Consider the following 25,225-nt stretch of genomic DNA (forward strand, 5'->3'; position numbering starts at 1 on the left):
ATTCAAACCAAAGACAAAGCAAACAACTAATTTGTAGGGCCTATATATTTATCCGTCTTAATTTCTGGACCATATTAATAAGAACGAACACTATATATTTTCTAAAGTAAACCTACACATAAAAACAGCAATGAAAACATGATCATTTTTATCTGTCTATCTGACATATAAAGAAATATATATATTGTTATAATGCAACACACGATAATAAGCCAACCGTACCGCACTTTCTCTGTGCTATAAACACTTTGCAAAACTCAAAGGTGGGGCTGCAAAACACAAAAACGTGGTGATAAAACATAGTAGCAGGCGGCCCGCCCTCCTTAAATGGTGCAGTAAGACTGATTTATTTAGGTCTTAGAAATAACATGTTCACTTTTCCTTATTTTAATTTGATATTTTTAGGCAAATATAAATATATTTTAGAGCAGAGAGAACCAAGAAGAAGCAGAAGAGCTATATGAAAAGATTGTTGATTCGGCTTCGAGAATTCCCAAACACGAAACATTCAAAGCAGGTTACCCCAAGTAAGAATTCACTCAAGATTAGATACACAATGTTTTTATGGCATTTAACTATTAATTAGCTATTGTATAATAATATTTTTAAAACCTCTAATTGTAAATTAGTTTTTTGTCTCACTGTTACCAAGTAAAAAGGAAAGATATATCTATGACTTCTGATGGTAGCAGCAGAAATGTCACCGTATGCATTAACGTTTTATAGTTGCACTCATGGATGTTCATCTCCCACAGAATTCTTGTTTATGTTCATATTAGATATATGTAGTAAACATTGTACACAAGGTGACTGATATCTGCCTGACTTAATAGTTCAATTAAATAATACAGCAGTATTGTTACATAAAACTAAATAAATCTACAGCTACAGTGTATGCATGAAAAGAATGAATTATTTTCCAGGTAGACTGTATTAGGTGCTAATACTTAAATTAAGTTGTTGCATTAGACTTGTAAAAGCAGTGATTCATTTGCACTATATTTATATGTTTTCATATCTTTGTTCTGTTTACATTTGGGGTATTTTAGTTCTCAAATTTGGGTTACCGGTACATGTTTTCAACCTATGTTATGTTTTAATTTTACTTTAGTGGTTTTGATAGAACTTTTAACTATAATTATTTAGTTGGTATCGAGACCTGTGTCCACGATATGGAGTAGAAGACTGGTACCCCGGTCCAGCATTAATCAGCACCCAGGTTCGGGTGACTCCAAAGCTGCTTAGGTTAACATGGAATGGATACCCGGTGCATTACAACGACACACATGGGTGGGGCTATCTTGTCCCTGATTACAGCAGCAGTGATCTGGTTGATGACCAAGATGAAGACTCAGAAATGATGTCTAGTGCATTTCCTCGGAGGTATTTTTGACTATAACATTTAAAATGAAAGAATCTTGATTCTTCTGTACATTGTATATATATATCCTTTAACTATATTTCATCCCCATTGAAGTAATTTAAATAAAGATCTGTTTTTGCACATTTCAGAATTATAATGCTTAATAATTACGAATAAAAGAACGTCCGTAATCACTCCATGTTCATTGTGGACCAATACTTAGAGTTATAGTGAAATAACTGAAGCAGCATTAAAGAAATCTGGATCATCCAAGATATGTCCCATTTATGACTAGAGGTTTGCCTGCAATGTAATTTACAATAGCTGATAATGTAAGTAATGTGAAATGACTCATTTAGGATCATAGCAAGTCAAAGATGATTAAAACTGTTTTCTTTTTAAACTTTTGCTTTTTAAGAAGTGTATAATTAACATTTGCTTCTTGTAGAATGGAATAAGGGATCCATCTATATCATAATTGGTGCTTGAATTCTGTTTCCAGTTTTCATTGTCAAGTATGTCACTACTTTCAAAAATGACTGAAGTAAGCAAGCCCTGACTGTATATATTACATTAGATCACTGGAGGAGTTTCTGGTAGCAACTCAACCTCATTATTACGAAGAAGATACTTCTTCAACCAGCATTAGCCCAGGCGATCCACTGGGACGAGACTTTGACCGTGAGGCCATGGATACAGCAGAGAAGAGCAAACATTGGAAAGCCACTAACATCAAGAGGAGGCAACTCCATCCAAAGGTACATGTCGGATAAGATAAATTGCTATAGTGAAACTTGTGTTAAGCAGCCAGCAAAGGGAGTATCAAAAAGTGTCCTTTTAAGAGATAGGTGACTGCTTAATACAGGTGAGTTTATACTATATTAGATTTGAGAGAATGTTGTTTAATACAGGTGGCCACTAGAGCAGGTTTGAGTAATTTGTTACTCAAAATCTATATATAAGTTGTACTATACCAAATAAAATCCTATAGGTGACCATGTTAAATTTGTGTTTAAAATCACTATATGCAATATATCAACAAGACTATGACCCATACATATCAGTACTGCAACCCCTACCTCAAAGTATTAACTGAAGAAAATGGTACCTTTCATGGCTCATTTTCGGTATAACCACATGTTTTTACAACACAAAATTTGAGTACTTTTTTTACAGGTACCCCATACATGTTTTAAGCACAAGGCTACTTGACACAGTGATACTATATGAAATAAAATTGCATATTTTTTTTGCCCAGATAAAACCTTTTTTTTTACAACCAACACACATTTATTACCAATCACAGGACTTGTGGTTTTAACTTCTCTACCAAAAGTTTGTTGCACCTCTAACTTGGACCCAGCCAGAAGTTATTTGGTTTAATATTACCTGTGGTAAAGCTGCCCAGTTTAGTCCATGTTGTTTATATCTACTCTATTGGTTTAAAATGTATATTGATACTTGGCACATATATTAAAGCTTTTAAAATGATCATTTCACTTATAGTCGGTCTCAGCCTCCATTCACAAGGTTTTTGGTGTATAAAAAAAGAGAAAAAAAGTAAAAGTGTTTTGGAAATAACAAAAAAAACCTCACTATTTTGAAAACAACTGGAACAGAAATAAATAACTTGTAGTACATATACCATAGTAAGAAAATGGCATTCCCAGTGGGACTATAGGTTATAATGGATTTTTACAACAGTTAAATTTAATTTAATTTAAAATAGTGGCTCATTGTTACTTTTCACCTTTGTTTGAATAAACATTACAAATTTGTTGCATGTTTATATTAACAGGTTCTTCATTATCTGAAAACTGTTGGTGGTGGACCACATAATATTGGCATCCCAGGTGTCCACTTTTATCGAATCCCTCACAAGAATGGGTTTTCAAACCGTGTTGGCAACCCACTTGCCAAAGACTACCTGCATCACGTAGAAGATGGAACACTGAGAGCTGCCACAGGGGCCAGTGCGAACAGAGTTCTGCTTCTCGGAAAGATGTGCTCGTACTGGCGGAACAACCAGCAAAGAATTGAGTATGTTCAGTTTTGTCAGTATTTAGTTTATTTATATCAAACGTTTAACAATAATGCTTTTTATAATATGTCAAATGCTATGTTATGTCTATTGAAAAGGGTGTACTATATATACCCTTGTGTGTTTGAATGGAAATTACGTCAAACTTCAATGACGTTATTTTGGATGTCCTTGCATAAAAATAAACTAGTGCTTAACATTTTTAGTTTTCTGAACGCTGGACAGCTTTCAATGTAAAGTTGCTACTTAAATGTTTTTATTTGACACTGCATGCATACGTGAATTATGGAGTGTCACTGTAGTAGGTTTGTTTAAATATCAATAACATCTAATTTGCAGAGTTACCAAATTCTGAAAGTATGATCTGAAAAGTATCACATTCTTTGATTACACTGGATATGCTAACTATTATATGATAAATATATATACGTATTAGAAGAATCCTTCATGTGGGACAGGGCTATTCCACCTGAGGGTACATAATTGATTGTCAGGGACGAGGCTTGCCCTGTGCTACATGGATATATAATGGAGGATTATTTTTCTCCTATCCAGTAGACGAAAAACAAGCATTTTGGGAAAATCTGAAAAACCTACATTTTAAATTTTTTATCTTATAATAAAATAATCATTACCGTTGAAAATATCGTACCCAAAAATGGTTTATACTAAAAGTATAAACCGACAATGATCGTATAATTTCATTATGACAGCAAGTTTCCTTGTTTTTATGAAATATAGAAAGCATTTCTTGCGTTATTTTGCCGTTTACGTGACATCACCCAATGTTAATATCAGCTCTAACAACAGATGTCTCGTGGTCATGCAAGACCGATTTATTGCGCATGGGCTGACGTCATGGGATACGCCTGTCTTGCATGGCTAGGGATGGGAGAAATATGCGTACTTCTAATCAGGTGTTAGAGAGAGCAGATTAAATAGTACAGGTTTTGATTTTATGCCTGCACCATAGACTATGGAATACAAGGTATGGTTTTACGTTTTTTTGCTAGCCATATGGTTAATCTTTGTGCTTAGTCTTGCATGATGTTTATGTCTTTACTGTAGTTATTCTTGTCATTAAAATTTTAAGAATTTATCAGTTTTACAATATAATTAGTAAGGACATTGAATATTTTATTTCTAATAATATGGTAATTTATTTTAGTTGCCTCATAGGCACCATTAACTTGTGTATGTTTTTTTCAGGGGACAAATGTCGGTGTGGCTGAAGAAAAGCGAATTGCACAGATCTATTACAAGGTATATTTTATGATAAATATAGTATCAGTATTTTGATTGGAATAAGATTATTATGAATACATTTTAAAAATTAAATTAAATGTAATATTTGGAAAAAATAGCTAATTAATTATATCCCTAAACAAAACATTTTAGTGCCAATATATAATGTGAGAATTATTTTAAGCTGTTAATTAAACAAGTATACTTCAAAAGAAATACTTTTCTACAATATATGGATATTAGAGAAACTTGAAATAGTATAAAATATGAAGGGATTTACTTTTACGATTTTGGATCGGTGATCTATCATTATCCAGAATGAATTGTGACATTCATTTCAGTGTTTTGAACATTAATTAAAACATTAAATTTCAGCCATGAAGATTATATTGAGGATATTCTCTATGGAGCTATTGTACCGAGAATTGTGTCAGCTGGGACAATCACAAGAAGAGCTGTAGAACGAACATGGCTGACTGCCAGCAATGCCTATGTAAGTGTTGTGCTGTCTTTATTCCAAATAACCATTTTAAAAAATATATATATATATGTATGTATGTATGTATGTATGTATGTATATATGTATATATATGTATATATGTGTGTGTGTGTGTATATATATATATATATATATATATATATATATATATATACTTAACAACGAAAGTTTAGCTAATATTAAAAGAAATGGCATAACATTTATAAATTAACCTATTTTTATTAATTAGTATTCACATCTGAAATGTTTACAATTTACAAACAACATAAACTCATCAACCTGTGGCTTAACACAACAAGAAGATCTGGTTTTCTTACGTTTATTCAACCATGACAAATTTAGACGTCACAAAAGATATTTGCTAAACTTAACGTTGTTGAGTGTATGTATATATATATATATATATATATATATATATATATATATATATATATATATATATCGTCGGTGAAATGACAAAAGGTCGTAACTACACTTTTGGCGAGAAATCACTTTTTGGAATTTCCAGAGTTAGAATGTTCATATTCTGCTTTTGTCAAAAGATCGTAACTATCGGCCTATTAGAAAGTGGTTGACTGTCACATGACAAATAGTCGTATTATAACTGGTCCAAGAAACAAAATGACAAAACGTATCTACATGTGTTAAATTCTAGATCAAAATGTCATAAGTGACATTTTCAACATTTCAGGTGTAAAATGTCGTAACTACATTTGTAGACCTGACACCAACAATTAAGTAGTTATCACTATTAACTGTTAATATGTTCGCATAACAACGACTATAACAAAATAATGTATTTTTCGAAAAATATTAAGTTTTTTTGCTCTCCTGTAAAATTTTGAAAAGTGTAGTTAAGAGGTTTTGTCATTTTGCCAACGATATATATATATCCTTTCTTTTCTCTCCATTAAATTCTATCTTATTTCTACTGATCTGGGGCGGAACATAAGCCAGTAATACAGCACTTGTTGATGTGTGATTGGTCTAATATCAATCTCCATCAGTGAGCCCATTGGTGTAACAAAGGCTGTGGTATGTACGATCCTGTGCATATAAAAGATCTCTTGCTGCCAATAAAAAAATTAATAGCCTTTGCAGTGGTAGTACCAGCTTTCCTCTCGCTATCTTTTTGATTCTTAACCATGTATTTAATGCCATATAACCATTGATAAACATGTGTTGAGTGTGTCGTTAAATAAAACATTTCTTTTTTCTGATCTTGCAGTTCCTATCTTTGATCTTCTTTCACTGTCCACCTCCACGTCACCATTAATTCTACTTTGTTCTTGGTCATTGCCTGTACTAGTGGTATATAAGTTTGTAAAGACACATTTGAAGAAATCGGTTAATTGTTATGTGATATTTGTTGAATGATCCTATAGGTGGATGCTTGAGAAACTTACGATTAAATCATTTAATCAATGTTATTTCATTTAATATTATATAACCATTACTGCCACACAATGCATAAATAGAACTATATTTCTATGGTCAAGTTAACACTTTATATTTATTTTTAAACAAATTTAGGCTGACAGAATTGGCAGTGAGTTGAAGGCGATGATTCAAGTTCCACCAGGATATCATTTTGTTGGTGCAGATGTGGACTCCCAGGAAATGTGGATAGCTTCTATCATAGGAGATGCAACCTTCCAGAAAATTCATGGTAATTTCTGTCTTGTCATATAGAAATAAGCTTTATTACATCCCTATTCAATCTTACTATAGTGATAAAGACATTTTCAAACCGTGTAATAAATTTATTTTGTATTACACACATGTGGAATCTGGACCGGAACTTTTAAATGGGGAATTCCCTTTTTACTTTTACTGCAGTGGTATATATTCTTGCGCGAAATAAACCCATGCAATAAATAGGAAGTGAAAAGAACGTATGTGAAGTTCTGTATAGTTATTAGCCAGTGAGCAAGTTGAGCACTTTTGTCACTAACGTTTCCTTGGAACCAGTCAAAATAATTTGCAAATGTTAACTTGTCTCACTGTTTCTGAATCAACTCATTCCACAGCAGAGGCTACTTTAATACAGTTTATCTTATAAACATTGAGGAAAACAAATCTTTTGAGTTATTTTATTTTCTTGAAAACTGTTCCTGTTCTTGTTCTTAAATAAATTACATTGAAGACCTCACAGTAATCACCACTTCCAGTATTTCCAGGTAATTTTCATATGTGACCTCACATAATTTGTAAGTTGATATTTAAATATTACAGGATGTACAGCTCTTGGGTGGATGACGCTGCAGGGAAACAAGGCAGACAAGACTGATCTGCACAGCAAGACTGCAGAAACTGTCGGCATCAGCAGAGACCATGCCAAGGTACTGTCAAGTGTGTTACTATAATTAATAGTGTGGGGAGTTGGCAGAAATATTGTAATCAGTCGTCGGTTTGTACTCGGGCCTAAAAACTAAATATGTGTGTTTCAAGTTTCATCCTTGAAAACAATAGGGTAGGTAGGTAGGACCTTTTTTCGTTTTCTTTTTTTTAAATTGAATCAAACTGAGAAACCTTAATCCGCCAAGGTGTTGCTTGATTTTTAAAAATCAGTGATGATTTTTTTTTTTTACTTCAAAATCTTTTTAGGTTTGCTACATAAAATTAGGGTAGGTCGGAAAATCAGAAACACACTTCTTTCTTTTTTTAGGGTTTATCAAGTTCTTGTTCATATTTTTGTGTTTTGTTTACGAAACTTACCCATTAGATGAAATGAAACTGAAAGCCACACAATCAACAATTATTTATTGTTTGAATTCAAGGGAGAATGGATCTCTTTATTATTATTAAATACAAACAATAATTAACTGTAATTAAGTTTGTGACTCTATTTTAACCGCGGCTTATTTTAAAGTGCGTTTTTTATGGTTGGACGAAGTTAGGAATTTGGTCTAAAAACAAGGGGTGCGGTTTATAAACCAGTGCATGTAATAGGCTGTAAAATACGGTATTAGGAAATAAAATGAAATTGGAGCTGCTACAAATATTAGGACATTGTGCATCACATTGAATATATAATTAATAATATAATTAATATTAAAACAGATTTTTATTATTAATATGTAATTCTAGTCCATCAAGGGGCTTTGTTAGTTTGAATAATCTTAACAATGGCAGAACGCTCGGGACAGTCTCTTTAGATGATTAAATATGTTCTAAATATGGGTGCATGCTTGTTTTATTCCACTTCTGATGCATAAAAACAATCCAGTCTTGTTTATAATCAGAAAAATGGGTCAGTTACATTGTCATCCCAGTACGTTGATGTTGCAGGTAATGAATTATGGGAGAATTTATGGCGCAGGACAAAAGTATGCTGAGAAACTGTTGATGCAATTTAATCCTAAACTTTCGGTGGAGGAAGCGAGCAAAAAGGCCAAGAAAATGTACTCTGCTACTAAAGGCAAAAGGAGGTTTGTAAAATTTGGTCTGATACTATTTTAAATTTCATCTGTATGTAGTCTTGACATTTTGGATAACCAAAAAGATCATTTCATTCATGTACACACACATTCTGAATTGACTAATGATTGTGTAAGTGGAATTTTTATTTTTTTAATCTATCGAGGAGGATTGATTCGACATTATTAACCATATGGGCTCAAATATACGGGGTCATATTTTTTCGATCCTTGCACAGTGTGCAGATTGCTTCTACAGCCACTGATTGGCTGCCTTAAAAATGACGATGTTTGGTTGGTTGCTTGCCATGGCCGAAACTTCACTTTCATTCATGTAATGTTTCCATTCATGAGTCAGATTACACATACGTTATACGATCTACAAAGATCTACAAAAACAAATGAACTCATTTGTTTCGTAAACATGAAATGATATATTTTCATAAACAGTGGCTTTAGCAATACAGTGGACTCTGTCTAAACCGGACTACTTCGTACCGTCGAAATAGTCCGGTTTACATAAAGGACCGGTTTAGACAGAGTTTCACCCAGAGTTATGGTTCTTGAATGATCGACAGTGACATTTGATCCCATGTTTTGACTGCGGATTTGAATCAAATTCTTGTATTAATTTGACTTTAGTTTCTAACGAAATTTCGATACGTTGCCGTTATTGGGGTCGTTCCGCCATTATAAATGAAATAAGATAACACAAAATATACGAGCGATTCGCACCTATTTATACATGCGTTAGGTTGACAAGTATAACTCGCCGAATTCATAAGTGTGTAATCTGTTAGGTATCAACACACACATTAATATTAATCCGATTGATCTAACGACCTACTGCAATAAGAGTAAACTTCACACGTGTGCGATTACATTTTGTATTTGGCGTCCTGATTACTTGGCAATTGACGATCATTGTTCAACTAATTAAGCAGCCCGTCATTCAGTCAAATCCCAATCTGGTGTAGACAGAGGTAATTAATGCATGAACGGTTCTTTCGTTCTTGATTTTTGATCCGGAGTCCGGAGTAGACAGAGTACGGATTAGGCAGAGATTTATATCTAAGAGATAAACGGTAGCTGGACGGGACTTTAGAAATGGACCGGTTTACGCAGAATCCGGTTTAGACAGAGTCCACTGTATATAAAAATAATTATTTTCAAATGCAAATACAGTTGTATTATTTTGTACTGTAAACATTTAGCTGTAAAAAGAACGCCGTTATACTATGACGTCACTTACATTACGTCATGTAATGCGCGCAATACTATATGGCATAATGGCTGATGGCTTTGTTGTAGATTGCAGAGGAATTTTTACATTAAAACTCGGTTAAAATTGACAATGGGTAATAAAGAGAATAACCAACTCACTACGAGGAGTTACGAATTATCTGTCCCTCGTGAATGAATGTTGTAAAACCCTCGCCAATGGCTCACTTTACAACATTCATTCACTCGGGACAGATAATTAGTAATTCCTCGTAGCTCATTAGTTATTCTCCAAAGCCATCATACCTCAAATTAGTGCTCTCTATTAGGCCAAAAAAAAGAAGAAGTTTGTTTCAGGTAACATGGCCAAAAAAAGTAGGGTAAGTAGGTAGGATTTTTTTTTTTTTTTTTTTTTTTTTTTAGTTCAAAGAAAGGTTACCCTACCTTAAATGTGTTTGCCAGAGAAAAACTCAGTCTCAAGATGAAAGACATGAAGGCAAGCTGTCTGAAAAATCTTAGTTTACTCTTTGCAGACAGAGAGAAATAAAAACAATCTCACTGTCAATAGGTACCGGCAGTCAAAATTTCATTTACTGATTTTCACTGTTAATATACATTTTTAAAATACTGTAAAGAAATACAAGCATTTGACAAAAATAATTTTTTTAATATGTCTATTATTTTTGAAGTTATGCCCGTTTTTCCAAAAACACAAATACAAATCGCGTTTTTATGCTATGGGGTGCACCTTTTGGCATGAAATAACATAAAATACAGATAAATGACAATTACTCTTTTATGATTATTAAAATGTATGTATTAATCTGTAACAAAAATAAATGAAATGGGTTTAATACAGTATTATTTATAAAGTGCTTTTTACCTGTAAAAATTAAAATTATATCGATAAAAAGGCACAAAAATGTGTCTCGACACCATTTTTATGGGGTCACAAAACAAAATGTGATGTTACAGGTCTAATGCATTTTAATTTATGTATAACAAGTTAATTCTACCTATTTTTTTTCAGCTTTGTAGGAGTGTAACTTTATAAGTTACAGCTACTTGAAAATTACGTAATGTTAAAAATTGGGAGCGGAAAAAAGGGCCCCAAAATCAAATCTTCAATTTTCATAAATTTATAATTGTATTATAACTATGTACATGAAATTTGGCATGTGGATTGGGTTACACAGGACCAGCATCTGTGTTAAAAAAGATTATTTGTCATATAACATACCTGGAAGTCCATTTTTCGAATTTGTCCATCGGAAAACATGTAGAAAAAATAACAACATAAAATAGTCACATTAGTCTTTTGCATTTAAACAGTGAGTTGAAAAGTAGTCTGGTATATACAGAATTAAAAATGTATCAACATATATGCCATTTTTTTTTTTTAACAATACATCTTTTTTACAACAGATATTTCTTGCACAATTTTGAATATGTAGATCCATGTAGCAGGTAAACATTCTTTTTTTTGAAAAGTGATCAAGTCCAAAATAATTCCAGAAAGGGTATGACATTTGATCTACATGTACTTGTTTTCAGCTCAGTTTTTGTAATGCTATGTTCAGATGTTATTTCTTTCTCAAGAAAGTGATCAAACTGCCAGCTGTAAAGTTTTTAATGTTTTTTCAATTAATGCAATCCTGTTTTTTTCGGTATTTAAGAACTGCACTGCAAACTCAGAAAGTTAATCCCATGATGATAGAGTTGAAGAAGAAGTCTGTTGGTACAGGAAACCTTTGGCAAGATGGCCTACGCCCTCTTCCGATGAAATTAAATAATCCTTTCAACTTTGTAAAGTTTTCATCATCTAAAAGTAAAAAAAATTGTTCAAATAGTTTAAGGCATACTTTAACTTTCTGAAACAGTATAACAGTGTGTAACACTGATTGTCAGCACATGTGCAGGGGTCTATACTGTGTTGAAAGTTTAAGGCAATGATTAACAACAATCACTAGTCCCCTAATCGAAATCAAATAAATAAATAAAATTTACATGTACAGACTTTCAGTAAATATTACAGCAAAATAACTGTTTCTGTGTTGTCACATTTGTATTCCATTTGGAAACTTCATTGTTAAAGACATGGATGACAAAGGCATCATGTAACATAATGAACATATTTGAAGAATGTAAATTGATAAGCAATTTAATTTTTTTGTTTTTGTTTAAATATTAAATTTTAAATGAGTTACATGTTGATGACTATAGTTTAATGAAATTATTGTAGCTATGGAAGTTCAACATAAATACTAGGCAATCTATTGGAATGTAACTGATAAAAATAACGAAAGTAGATGTCCGACATTTTGGAATTGTTCGATTTTATTTTATTCTTAAAAATTGTGAAAATACAGTCATAAAAATAATAACTGGTGTCGATAAAAAAAATGAAATGGTGAAACTTAAGTTATTTCTGTTATTAAATGCGATAAAAGTTTACAATTATAAAAGACAAACGACCGTTAACGATTTGTTTACATTTTCAAGCTAAAAAAAGCTTGGTCCAGTATTTGGTGCAAACAGATAATTACCTAGTTTGTTGATCGTTGACGTTTTCAAATTTTCTGCTCACATTTTTCAGCCATTCCTCGTGGTCCGCACAGTTATTTTCCAAGAAAGTAGGAATAGATAGATGTTTGACCACAAAAGCTTTTTTTAAAGGCAATTGAATGACATTCGTTTGATTCGTATCCAGCCGTAGTAGTCATTTAAAAAAATTGTAGATTTTTTTGACTGCATCGTGCAATTAACGAGTTACTTCACAGAAATCGGTTGTCTGCAACTTATATTGGAAATAACAAAACAATACTAACTTTGCAGAAAAAGATTTGTGTGCTAGAAAATATAGAGATAAACGCAGGGGAAAATTGCCAATTTACTTCTGCTGGTACCTACTGTCAATGTCGATTAATCGGCTTAGAAATCACCAATAAAAGTCAGTAGATGACTGCACAGAAACTTGTAGTGAAATTTGGTCAATAGATAGTTAGATTTATCCAGCCAGTAGAATGCACAAAAACTTCACGATTTGTCCAACTTATATTGGAAATAACAAAACAATACTTTGTGTGCAATTTACAAATTAATCGGTAGAAATGAATAACTTGATTTCATAGTAATAAAAAATGCGTTCCTAAGACGGACATTTGGACATAAATAATGAGAGCGTGTTTATGTTCAAATGTCCGTCTAGCTCTCTTACAGTCAGAGTACTCGGGCTAAGGCGTTCCCTGTGGGACGGACTTATAGTTTTAATGGTTATTAGCCTATTGAACGGACCCATGCTAAAATCACTCAAATTAATTTATTCCCAATTAACTGAAACACTGAAATAAATGTGAACTGTTTAATGTTAGTGGTTATTCTTGAATATTCCGTTTATTTAATTATTACCATCAACTGCTATCTACATCTAGGTCTACATCACTGGCATAGGAAGCGGCATCGATGGTTTATATATTAATTTTATACGTGTGTGTACCCACCCACCCCACTTTTTGATATCTTCCTACAGGCTACACCCGTGTATATTAACAAATTCTGGGTACTAGGCCTAAGCAGTAGCCAACAACGAAAATTGTACCAAGTCTTCTTCAAATGACCTTCACCTTTGCATGTGGAAAAAATGCAATGACTTGTAGTCTTTGCATGTGGTATCGAGAAATCCTTTGTTTTGTTGAGATCGCACGTTGTTGTTTTTGGAAAATAAACCTACATTGTATGAGATGACTGGAGTTACGATAATACGATATATTTTCCTCTATAGGCCTACAGTATTTAGCAGTTTGTAATAAAAGCCGTTTAATCGCCACACACGTTACCGTACTGTCATGCGATCTCGTGTGTCACCAATTACTGTGGTACCTAATAAGAGCACGTGTTATTAACAGTGTTCTACACTCGGTTTTATAACTTACTCTTCTTTGGCTAGTGGACAAACAAAATTTACTAGCCAAGCTTAAAATGTTACTCGCCACAGTGCGACACTACTCATTTTGTATCATTTATGAATGTGTTGTAAGTATCTGTATTGTTTTCGCCAAATTACTAAAATCAACGATGAGTTCCGAATTGTACCGACAATTAATACGGAATTCACAGTGATCAATCGGACAACTTCGTAAATAGTGAAATGTTCCGACTGCACAATGATGTCAACAAATTTCATTTGTTTTCGCTGCTAGGACTCTGAACGCACATGGCAAATAATTTAATACTTAGACGTTTTTGGAGTCAGTCGCCAGATGGCGATGATAATAAATTCAATCGGTCGCCACGCCAACATTTTGGTTGCATTGGCGACCATTTTGGTCGCAACGTAGAACACTGGTTAATGATTCCAGTTTCAGTGGGGTGTATAAAAACCATCGCTGTTGCCCCCCCCCCCCACGCACACACCCCCCTCAACATCCATTTAACACACACTCTGACGTGTAAGAGTTATCCTACTTGAGTAATTCTGTCATCTGCTTTGTCGATCCGCGACCACAACTTCTCTGTGTGCTTCCCCCTACCCACCCCACTCCAGCAGGAAAAAAAAAGTTCAGGGTCATTGACAAAATTTAAGGTCAGTCGGGTGACCGGGAAACAAACCATTTTTTTTGTTTGGCCTTAGAGCTCTAAATCCCATCCCGCTTAATGGTGTTATATTTTGTTTAGTATTCACCAAAACAAAATTAAGGAGGGTAAATTATAGTGGATCATTTACATTAAACTGGCTGATATAAATCACTTAAAGTTCTCATTTCCTATTTCAGTAACATTGGAGAATGGGTTGGTGGAAGGTAAGTTGTCAATTTATACTTTATATTTGAAATATTTTATTAAGACTTAAAGCTACAATACGCTGTCTGATACTTAAAAAATACACACACACACACACACACACACACACACACACACACACACACACAAACTTAACAACACAACCAACCTTTAAAATAGTATTGTATTTTTTTTTTTTAATATCAAATTAATCTTCTCCAGAATTAACATTTTTGGCTTATCATTAACAGTAACATAAGACTATAGATTATATTTACATATGATATTTTACAGTAGAGTACATTGTTTAATTAATTATTAGCTATTTAATTAATTATAAGACATTTGGCAATTGGTTCAGTCTTCAGAGGAAACCCACTACATTTTTTCATTAGTAGCAAGAAATCTTTAATATGCACTTTCCCACAGACAGGAAAGCACATACCACAGCCTTTGATATACCAGTCTTGGGGCACTGGTTTGGATGGGAGAAAAACCCAGTCGAAAAATGTGTCCACTGAGGGGACTTGATTCTTGTGATAGTCGCACAGTATTCTAATTATATATTTGCAGTGAAAGCCACATGTTCAATGGGCTAGAAGCAATAGCCAAGTCTGATGAACCTTCAACCCCTGTTCTAGGCTGTCGGATCAGTAAGGCTCTGGAACCAGAGTATGTTCTCAATGATGTAAGTTAATTTTAAAATTTAAAAACCCCCATTTCTTTGTCTTTTTTTTGTCTTTTTCGTGTGAAATAACTAGATTAATAATAAATTTCACATCACAAATAATTTCTTTTATAAAATTAGTAAATAATACATGATAATAACAACTATGAAAAGAAAGGTGAGACATTTAATTCCAAGGAACCTTTGTTTTGTGAATCCATAACTTGAACATTGCTCTGTTAGGTCAGACATTTAATTCCAAGGAACCTTTGTTTTGTGAATCCATAACTTGAACATTGCTCTGTTAGGTCAGACATTTAATTCCAAGGAACCTTTGTTTTGCGAATCCATAACTTGTACATTGCTGTGTTAGGTCAGACATTTAATTCCAAGGAACCTTTGTTTTGCGAATCCATAACTTGTACATTGCTTTGTTAGGTCAGACATTTAATTCCAAGGAAGCTTTGTTTTGCGAATCCATAACTTGTACATTGCTGTGTTAGGTCAGACATTTAATTCCAAGGAACCTTTGTTTTGCGAATCCATAACTTGTACATTGCTGTGTTAGGTCAGACATTTAATTCCAAGGAAGCTTTGTTTTGCGAATCCATAACTTGAACATTGCTCTGTTAGGTCAGACATTTAATTCCAAGGAACCTTTGTTTTGCGAATCCATAACTTGTACATTGCTGTGTTAGGTCAGACATTTAATTCCAAGGAACCTTTGTTTTGCGAATCCATAACTTGTACATTGCTTTGTTAGGTCAGACATTTAATTCCAAGGAACCTTTGTTTTGCGAATCCATAACTTGTACATTGCTGTGTTAGGTCAGACATTTAATTCCAAGGAAGCTTTGTTTTGCGAATCCATAACTTGTACATTGCTGTGTTAGGTCAGACATTTAATTCCAAGGAAGCTTTGTTTTGCGAATCCATAACTTGAACATTGCTCTGTTAGGTCAGACATTTAATTCCAAGGAACCTTTGTTTTGCGAATCCATAACTTGTACATTGCTCTGTTAGGTCAGACATTTAATTCCAAGGAATCTTTGTTTTGCAAATCCATAACTTGTACATTGCTCTGTTAATATCATTGTCCGTTAGATAAATGCTGATAATTTGAATATACATACATAGGCATTCTACAACGGTTACTTTTGATATTTCAACTTTGTATACAGTTAACATTTATTTAAAAAAAACAAAAAACAACAAACCCCCCCACAAAAACAACAACTTTGTATACAGTTCATCACCAGCCGAGTGAACTGGGTTGTGCAGAGTTCAGCGGTGGACTACCTTCACCTGATGCTGGTCTCTATGCGGTGGCTGTTGGAGGAGTTTGGAATCCGGGGACGATTCTGTATCAGTATCCATGATGAGGTGCGATACATCGTACGCAGTGAGGATCGCTACAGAGCCGCCCTAGCTCTCCAGATTACAAACCTGCTGACCAGAAGCATGTTCGCATATAAGCTTGGAATGAATGATCTGCCACAGGTATAGTAGGACTTATTTTGGGCAGGGCTAGCTCTGGGTGGGCAAACATTTTCGCCAAATTGTTTATTAAATTTTTAATGTGGTAGAAACACACTGTTATTTTTCAACAATAAATAAATCAATACATAAAAGTATTTTGCCAAATTAAAATAAAATTGGCCGAAGTTTTCTAAAATTCAGTATTGGCAAATTTGGCGAGTGGCAGAACTAGCTTTGCTTGAGGAATAAACAGACCTCACTGTTTAAGGGGAGCTATCACTCCTTCAGACAAGTTCAAGTAGAGTCATTCTTAGTGTCCCTTGAGGAATAATCAGACCTCACTGTTTAAGGGGAGCCATCACTCCTTCAGACAAGTTCAAGTAGAGTCATTCTTAGTGTCCCTTGAGGAATAATCAGACCTCACTGTTTAAGGGGAGCTATCACTCCTTGAGACAAGTTCAAGTAGAGTCATTCTTAGTGTCCCTTGAGGAATAATCAGACCTCACTGTTTAAGGGGAGCTATCACTCCTTCAGACAAGTTCAAGTAGAGTCATTCTTAGTGTCCCTTGAGGAATAATCCGGCCTCACTGTTTAAGGGGAGCTATCACTCCTTCAGACAAGTTCAAGTAGTCATTCTTAGTGTCCCTTGAGGAATAATCAGACCTCACTGTTTAAGGGGAGCTATCACTCCTTCAGACAAGTTCAAGTAGAGTCATTCTTAGTGTCCCTTGAGGAATAATCAGACCTCACTGTTTAAGGGGAGCTATCACTCCTTCAGACAAGTTCAAGTAGAGTCATTCTTAGTGTCCCTTGAGGAATAATCAGACCTCACTGTTTAAGGGGAGCCATCACTCCTTCAGACAAGTTCAAGTAGAGTCATTCTTAGTGTCCCTTGAGGAATAATCAGACCTCACTGTTTAAGGGGAGCTATCACTCCTTGAGACAAGTTCAAGTAGAGTCATTCTTAGTGTCCCTTGAGGAATAATCAGACCTCACTGTTTAAGGGGAGCTATCACTCCTTCAGACAAGTTCAAGTAGAGTCATTCTTAGTGTCCCTTGAGGAATAATCCGGCCTCACTGTTTAAGGGGAGCTATCACTCCTTCAGACAAGTTCAAGTAGTCATTCTTAGTGTCCCTTGAGGAATAATCAGACCTCACTGTTTAAGGGGAGCTATCACTCCTTCAGACAAGTTCAAGTAGAGTCATTCTTAGTGTCCCTTGAGGAATAATCAGACCTCACTGTTTAAGGGGAGCTATCACTCCTTCAGACAAGTTCAAGTAGAGTCATTCTTAGTGTCCCTTGAGGAATAATCAGACCTCACTGTTTAAGGGGAGCCATCACTCCTTCAGACAAGTTCAAGTAGAGTCATTCTTAGTGTCCCTTGAGGAATAATCAGACCTCACTGTTTAAGGGGAGCTATCACTCCTTGAGACAAGTTCAAGTAGAGTCATTCTTAGTGTCCCTTGAGGAATAATCAGACCTCACTGTTTAAGGGGAGCTATCACTCCTTCAGACAAGTTCAAGTAGAGTCATTCTTAGTGTCCCTTGAGGAATAATCCGGCCTCACTGTTTAAGGGGAGCTATCACTCCTTCAGACAAGTTCAAGTAGTCATTCTTAGTGTCCCTTGAGGAATAATCAGACCTCACTGTTTAAGGGGAGCTATCACTCCTTCAGACAAGTTCAAGTAGAGTCATTCTTAGTGTCCCTTGAGGAATAATCAGACCTCACTGTTTAAGGGGAGCTATCACTCCTTCAGACAAGTTCAAGTAGAGTCATTCTTAGTGTCCCTTGAGGAATAATCAGACCTCACTGTTTAAGGGGAGCTATCACTCCTTCAGACAAGTTCAAGTAGAGTCATTCTTAGTGTCCCTTGAGGAATAATCAGACCTCACTGTTTAAGGGGAGCTATCACTCCTTCAGACAAGTTCAAGTAGAGTCATTCTTAGTGTCCCTTGAGGAATAATCAGACCTCACTGTTTAAGGGGAGCTATCACTCCTTCAGACAAGTTCAAGTAGTCATTCTTAGTGTCCCTTGAGGAATAATCAGACCTCACTGTTTAAGGGGAGCTATCACTCCTTCAGACAAGTTCAAGTAGAGTCATTCTTAGTGTCCCTTGAGGAATAATCAGACCTCGCTGTTTAAGGAGAGCTATCACTCCTTCAGACAAGTTCAAGTAGAGTCATTCTTAGTGTCCCTTGAGGAATAATAATACCTCACTGTTTAAGGGGAGCTATCACTCCTTCAGACAAGTTCAAGTAGAGTCATTCTTAGTGTCCCTTGAGGAATAATCAGACCTCACTGTTTAAGGGGAGCTATCACTCCTTCAGACAAGTTCAAGTAGAGTCATTCTTAGTGTCCCTTAGCATGTGAATAATATTTTTAAAAACCTGGTACTACAAAAGGATTAAATGGTTTCCATTATCCATAGTCAAAGTTAAGGGAGCAATAAATCACTCCCCATAGTATTTGTCATGTAGAGGTGACTATTGTGTGAAAAGTGACTAGGTAATTACTTGGTCTTTATGCATTGTATTCATTAACATGTCATGTATTTTATTGCTAATACAACAGTTGTACTTATTGAAACAACTTCACCTAATTGCAGTGTATTAGTGGATGTTGAGATAAATGTGTATTGGCTGTTAGGATGTTTCCTTGAACATGAACATGATTGTAGATAATTGTGGGTTAACAATTGATGGTATGAATCATATTAATTAACATTTATTGATTAGCAGGGATTTATCCAGAATATTTCAACACGGTCTCATGTCTGATGGGATTGAGAAAATTAACACAAGTAAATAATTCTTGTGATATGTTTTCAGGCCAATGAATGATGCAGGACACTACTGTTAAATTAATTTATTACAACAGACATAATTAAATACATATATACATTGTGAATTTTTATTACTGGTACAGAAATTGAAAATGTTCAGCCCCACTTTCTCTTGAGAAAGGACCTGTATTCGGAACCACAGAACATCTTGATAAATCCCTTGTTAGTGTACCAGTGATGTGCAGTGAGAATATTTAAGCATTTGACAATATTTTTGTTAAGGCCTCACCTTAAATTGTTGCATAATACATACATTAGCTTTTTCTAATATTGATTTTGTTTTTTCCTGTTAGTCTATTGCGTTCTTCAGCAGTGTTGACATTGACACCTGCTTGCGGAAAGAGGTAAACCTCGACTGTCAAACTCCGTCCAATCCCCACGGTTTACAGAGAGGGTACAGTATCCCTCAAGGTAAATAGGGTTTAAGTTGTGGTTTACCAAATGTGAATTAATGTTGAATTTGTTGAATATATTTCCAGGGTTTGACAAATTCACTAGCCCTTGATCCCAGCTAGTGAATTTTTGGTCTGGACTAGTGGAAATTATCAATTGTGTGACTTTAGTTACATAGGGCACTAGCCAAAGCTACTGTGAGGGCTAGTAATGTTCTCAAGCATTTGTTGAACACTTTTTGGTCTGGACTAGTGGAAATTATCAATTGTGTGACTTTAGTTACATAGGGCACTAGCCAAAGCTACTGTGAGGGCTAGTAATGTTCTCAAGCATTTGTTGAACACTTTTTGGTCTGGACTAGTGGAAATTATCAATTGTGTGACTTCAGTTACATAGGGCACTAGCCAAAGCTACTGTGAGGGCTAGAAACGTTCTCAAGCATTTGTTGAACACTTTTTTGGTTATTAATTTGACAAAAAGTTCTTGAAAGTCAAATGAATCAATTCTTTAAAGAGCCATGATTTTTGTTTGCTAACTCTTGACTGTAATTGCAAATATTTTTACCAATAATTTTTATTATTGTTATTGTTTTGTTCAATTGGTTAATAGAAAGGTATTGATACTACATATTATTTAATCTTTACAGTACTGGATTAATTTTTGACAAAAACCATATTGAGTGGGTATAAGTTTATAATTTTTACTCACATATATTCACTTAAATGTTTTATAAATACATATTTGAATTGGTAAGTATCATTTTCTTGGTTTTTAAAAATGTTTATGATATTTTAAATCAGTTAATGTTGATTAAAATTTGTTTTAAAAAAAAAAAGAACTTCAATTCATATCCCAATATTTGGTGATTTTCGTTATTGGTAAAACGATCAAATTAGCTGTCACAATTGGCTATTGATCCCTGAAAATTACTGTGACATGCTGCCATTATTGACAAGCGGAAATACTTGCCGAAAACCACTTTTTCAACTCAAAATTACAAGGTAGTTTCCATTGAAAAACCTAAAGATACAGGAAACCGAATTGTTTTCCGTTTACTGTTATATAAGTATTTCCGGTGAGTGTCGTGTGCAAAACGGCAGGAAATATGCATTAGAGAATACACTGTATACAGTGTACAGTATGTCGACAGGCGTGAAGTTGGACAAGATATCTCGCCTGCAGTAGTTAGGTTAAATGACTATCGATGGCAGTTTTTACAAATTTTTTGTCCTGTATTTAAAATTTGGTTTGGCTACATGTTGATATGTTCTTGTTTTCCAAAATTTTAAAACTGAAGTAAATAATACTTTGTTTCTGTGGAATCCTAGTTTATAATGACATTTTTATTTTTATTTTGTCCAATCTTAATTTTAACACCATTATTTGTTTTCTGCGTTTCAGTTATTAAATGAACAAGTACCTAAAGATGGAATCCTGAAATTAGCTACTGAAGTTACCTATCTTATATTTAACAGATCATAGTTGGCATGTCATTGATTAGATAATGGTCTTTGTTACAGGTGAATCTCTTGATGTTTATCAAATCATGAAGATAACTGGGGGATCTCTGGATGCAAAGAGAGCCTGTCAGAATCGCACCAAAGTCCATGAAGAAAAAACCCCGGCTAATGTCCAAGTTTGAAGAAGTAATCTGTGAAACACAGTGCACAGGCACCATAAAGTTTGTTATATTTTGTTTGTTAATCCAAGTCCCCATGAGAAAAATGAAAATCAATGTTGTTTAAGGAAACAGTTATTTAAGCACTGCGATTAGATATATGGAACGTGGTTATTGAAACATTTGGTCTCTTGTACTATATATTCTAAGACTAACCCATTCTGATTAGCTTTAAGAAATTCCTTAGTACTCATAATGGTATTAGTGAGTTTGTTTTCAAATGTTTTAGGCCATGTATTGCAGTTAACAAATTATGTTAGACAATAACTTGTTAGACAATAACTTGTTACTGTCTTAAGATATTGGCTTTATCCTGTGACAATTAGAATAGCAAATGCTGCAAGGCTCTGCTGGGTGGCATTCACTATTCGACCTGAGCAGGATAAAGCCGATATCTTAAGGCATTAACCAGTTATTTTATTTATCCTGCAATCATACTGGAATAGTCGTAAAATCATTATTTATTCTAGTTTTTGTATACAAGTAGAGTAACATTAAGTTAGCAATGCTTTTGCAGTATGATGTCATGCAAGATACATAACGTAATTTTTTGGAAAATGCTAGCTGCATTCTGTCGCATTCAGAAAGAGCTTCTAAACTAATTCATAAATAACGATACCTGTTTTGTATCTTTTATTGTCACACTAAATGTTATTTGTATACACCGTACTAAAAAGAATGATTTAATTTAAAAGAGTATGTTTATTAAAAATCTAGTCTGAAAAACTTCGAGCCCGGCTTATGTCACGTGACCTATATTTTTGTTCAGTGACAAAAAATATTGAGAAATGTATCTAGTCATCGTATCTTGCCAATGAATATAGTAATTGCAGGATAAAGATTAAATTTCAGTTTGATGATCAGTTGTAAACAAACTTCAGGTCTCTGCAAATTGCAAGAATAATTTTTTCATCGTACATCACACGTGCAAATAGTTTTTTGTTTGCACATTAAATTAAGGAGATCATTTATTTGGAGATATTAGGCTACGCAAAAAGGAAATGTGTTACATGCAGTGTTCGAAATAAGCACTTGTCCGTTTGTCCCGACAAGTGAAAATCTATTCTGACAAACAAAATGTGCCTCGGTGGTTGTCCAGTGGACAGGTAAAAAATTACAGTGCAGTTTCGTTTTAAGCAATTACAAACATCATCCTGGTACTTGAATAAAAAAATCTGTTTATTTGGACAAGTGAAAATATTGGTGGACAAGTAGATTTCTAGATGTATTTGTCCAGTGGACCAGTAACATTTTATTGCTTATTTCTATCACTGACATGAATTTATTTTTTTGTAACCCATAAATAGGTTACACATATTTTCAATTCATAAAGGCCTGAAACATGTTTTATCATAGTGTATGAAGCTGACACGGACATAATGATTTGTGGTAGTTTTGTTTGTAGATTGTTATAAATTCCTTTTTATGCTACATACATTATATACATACTTTTGTATTTGTTTCAGTCAAAAATGTTCTCCCAATTTGAAAGAAAGAAAAAATCCAAAGATTCCCTTTGTTATATCTGAGGTATGGTACATATTCCCCAATTGAACCGTTTTTTTCATAACATCTCATTGCATGGTGACTTTAATAGAGTTTTAAAAATAATGGCACATCGGATAAGTGTAATGTTATAACATTTTGTTTTTGATGGAACTAGAACAGTGCCTTTTATGGGTTTTTTCCCGTATGCAGCTAAGTTCATATTATAATTTCTGCTATATACTCTTTTTCTATTATATTAAAAATATGTTGTCAGTTTTGAGAGATTGGTGTTTTTTCTACACATAGGGGGATATGTACCATTAATTAGTGATGTGATTAGTAAGTGTTATTGTGGTGTTAATTTTAAAACAAATTTCAAACAAATGTCACATTAGGTTTATGTGTTCATGCATTTTTTTGTTTTGTTTTGGGGGTTTTTTCATTAAAAAAATTTCAATTTTGTCCTGGTTTCAATATATATTTTTAATTGGAGTCAAAAATTAAGTTTTGAGGTTTAATTTAAATCATGTTTATACAGACGTTTGTGTGAGCATTTTGTACTTTTATTGTATTTTCTATCACATTTGTTACTCAGTAAGTGTAGTTAAATAAATCCAAAGCTTGCAGTTGGCAACTTAATAAACATCTGAAATGTTAGTTACTACAGATGACTTGGTTGCAACATACTTAAAATATTAGGATTTATAATAGTTTTCAGTCCTTTTGTTTCTAGATAAAATCTGAAGAAGAAAAACAACAACTTGTTGATAGCCTGAATATTTTGTTATATATGTAACTAGCAACCCCAGATGAAAAATCTTAAACTTAAATTAGAGCAATGAAACTAGAAGCAAATGGTAGATCTTAAAGAGATCTTTCCTAAACAGTTTAAATTATCTTGGTAGCTCTATTGACCGGCCTCGGTGGCGTTGTGGTTAGGCCATCTGTCTACAGGCTGGTAGGTACTGGGTTCGGATCCCAGTCAAGGCATGGGATTTTTAATCCAGATACCGACTCCAAACCCTGAGTGAGTGCTCCACAAGGCTCAATGGGTAGGTGTAAACCACTTGCACCAACCAGTGATTCATAACTGGTTCAACAAAGGCCATGGTTTGTGCTATCTGCCTGTGGGAAGCTCAAATAAAAGATCCCTCGCTGCTAATCGGAAAGAGTAGCCCATGTAGTGGCGACAGCGGGTTTCCTCTCAAAATCTGTGTGGTCCTTAACCATATGTCTGATGCCATATAACCGTAAATAAAATGTGTTGAGTGCGTCGTTAAATAAAACATTTCTTTCTTTGGTAGCTCTATTGGAACCAAAGTTACACAGAAATTAGGTGTCGGAAATCTAACCATTTTTAGAAATCGTGATGTACATTATATTAAGTAAACTAAAGGCCAAAGACGGCACCAGTGCCTAAAATTATTAAGACTTTTCCCTTTAATTTGCTTAATAACTGACAAATCATAATAAAATTTAGCAATTTAGTGTCATTTTTCCTGCTGAATCCATTTCTAGACATTAAAATTAAATAACTTGAATAGGTATATGTGAAAAAAGGCAAAATATAATTTGTCAAAATTATATGAATACATATTTGATGAAAAATACTCGGTTACTGTTTCTCACCTTTTATATCCGTTCATTTGTTACACCAAGAAAGTAATGTTCTTTCCTAAATATAACAGTTATATGTGATGTATACAATACATAGTATTTAGTAAAGTAATTTTCAGTTCTGTTATGTACATTTATTCAGTGGAAAAATCTTCCTTCAAGAACTAGTGGTGTGTTAACAAAATCCATGTCATTCTTCGATATGACCAATTACTTGACTGAGATATTTGAGTTAATTATTTAACATATAGCTTGATGGTTTGGAATAAACCACTGACGTCCAGAGCCAACACAATCTGGGATGAATCCTTTCTGAATTACAAAATGTTTTGCTACTTGTTGTCTGTCCTCTCGAGGTGGCCACTGAAATGTCCCTGATCTTTTACAAGGTGCCATAAACTTCACTTTGGCTTGTTCATTTTCTTCGACCAATTCCACAAGTCCTGGATACCAGTTGTCTTGATATGCAACTGCTATATAGTCATTAACTG

At 34.1% G+C, this 25,225-nt stretch overlaps 1 protein-coding gene across 1 annotated transcript in view; it reads left to right on the top strand.

Annotated features, from left to right (window-relative positions):
- The window catches only part of LOC121380688 (DNA polymerase subunit gamma-1-like), a 52,419-nt gene extending 28,645 nt beyond the window's left edge, over positions 1-23,774 (top strand). Inside the window, 15 exon segments of the mRNA XM_041509634.1 lie at positions 427-527; positions 1,147-1,383; positions 1,941-2,121; positions 3,162-3,403; positions 4,614-4,667; positions 5,025-5,142; positions 6,682-6,817; positions 7,384-7,490; positions 8,440-8,579; positions 14,561-14,587; positions 15,141-15,255; positions 16,483-16,734; positions 19,852-19,969; positions 21,472-21,632; positions 23,096-23,774. Coding sequence (XP_041365568.1) covers positions 427-527; positions 1,147-1,383; positions 1,941-2,121; positions 3,162-3,403; positions 4,614-4,667; positions 5,025-5,142; positions 6,682-6,817; positions 7,384-7,490; positions 8,440-8,579; positions 14,561-14,587; positions 15,141-15,255; positions 16,483-16,734; positions 19,852-19,969; positions 21,472-21,593 — 1,950 coding nt within the window. The 3' untranslated portion in view covers positions 21,594-21,632; positions 23,096-23,774.
- Positions 23,775-25,225: the final 1,451 nt, after the last annotated feature.

Source organism: Gigantopelta aegis, chromosome 9 (genome assembly GCF_016097555.1).
Source record: "Gigantopelta aegis isolate Gae_Host chromosome 9, Gae_host_genome, whole genome shotgun sequence".
NCBI lineage: Eukaryota > Metazoa > Mollusca > Gastropoda > Neomphalida > Peltospiridae > Gigantopelta > Gigantopelta aegis.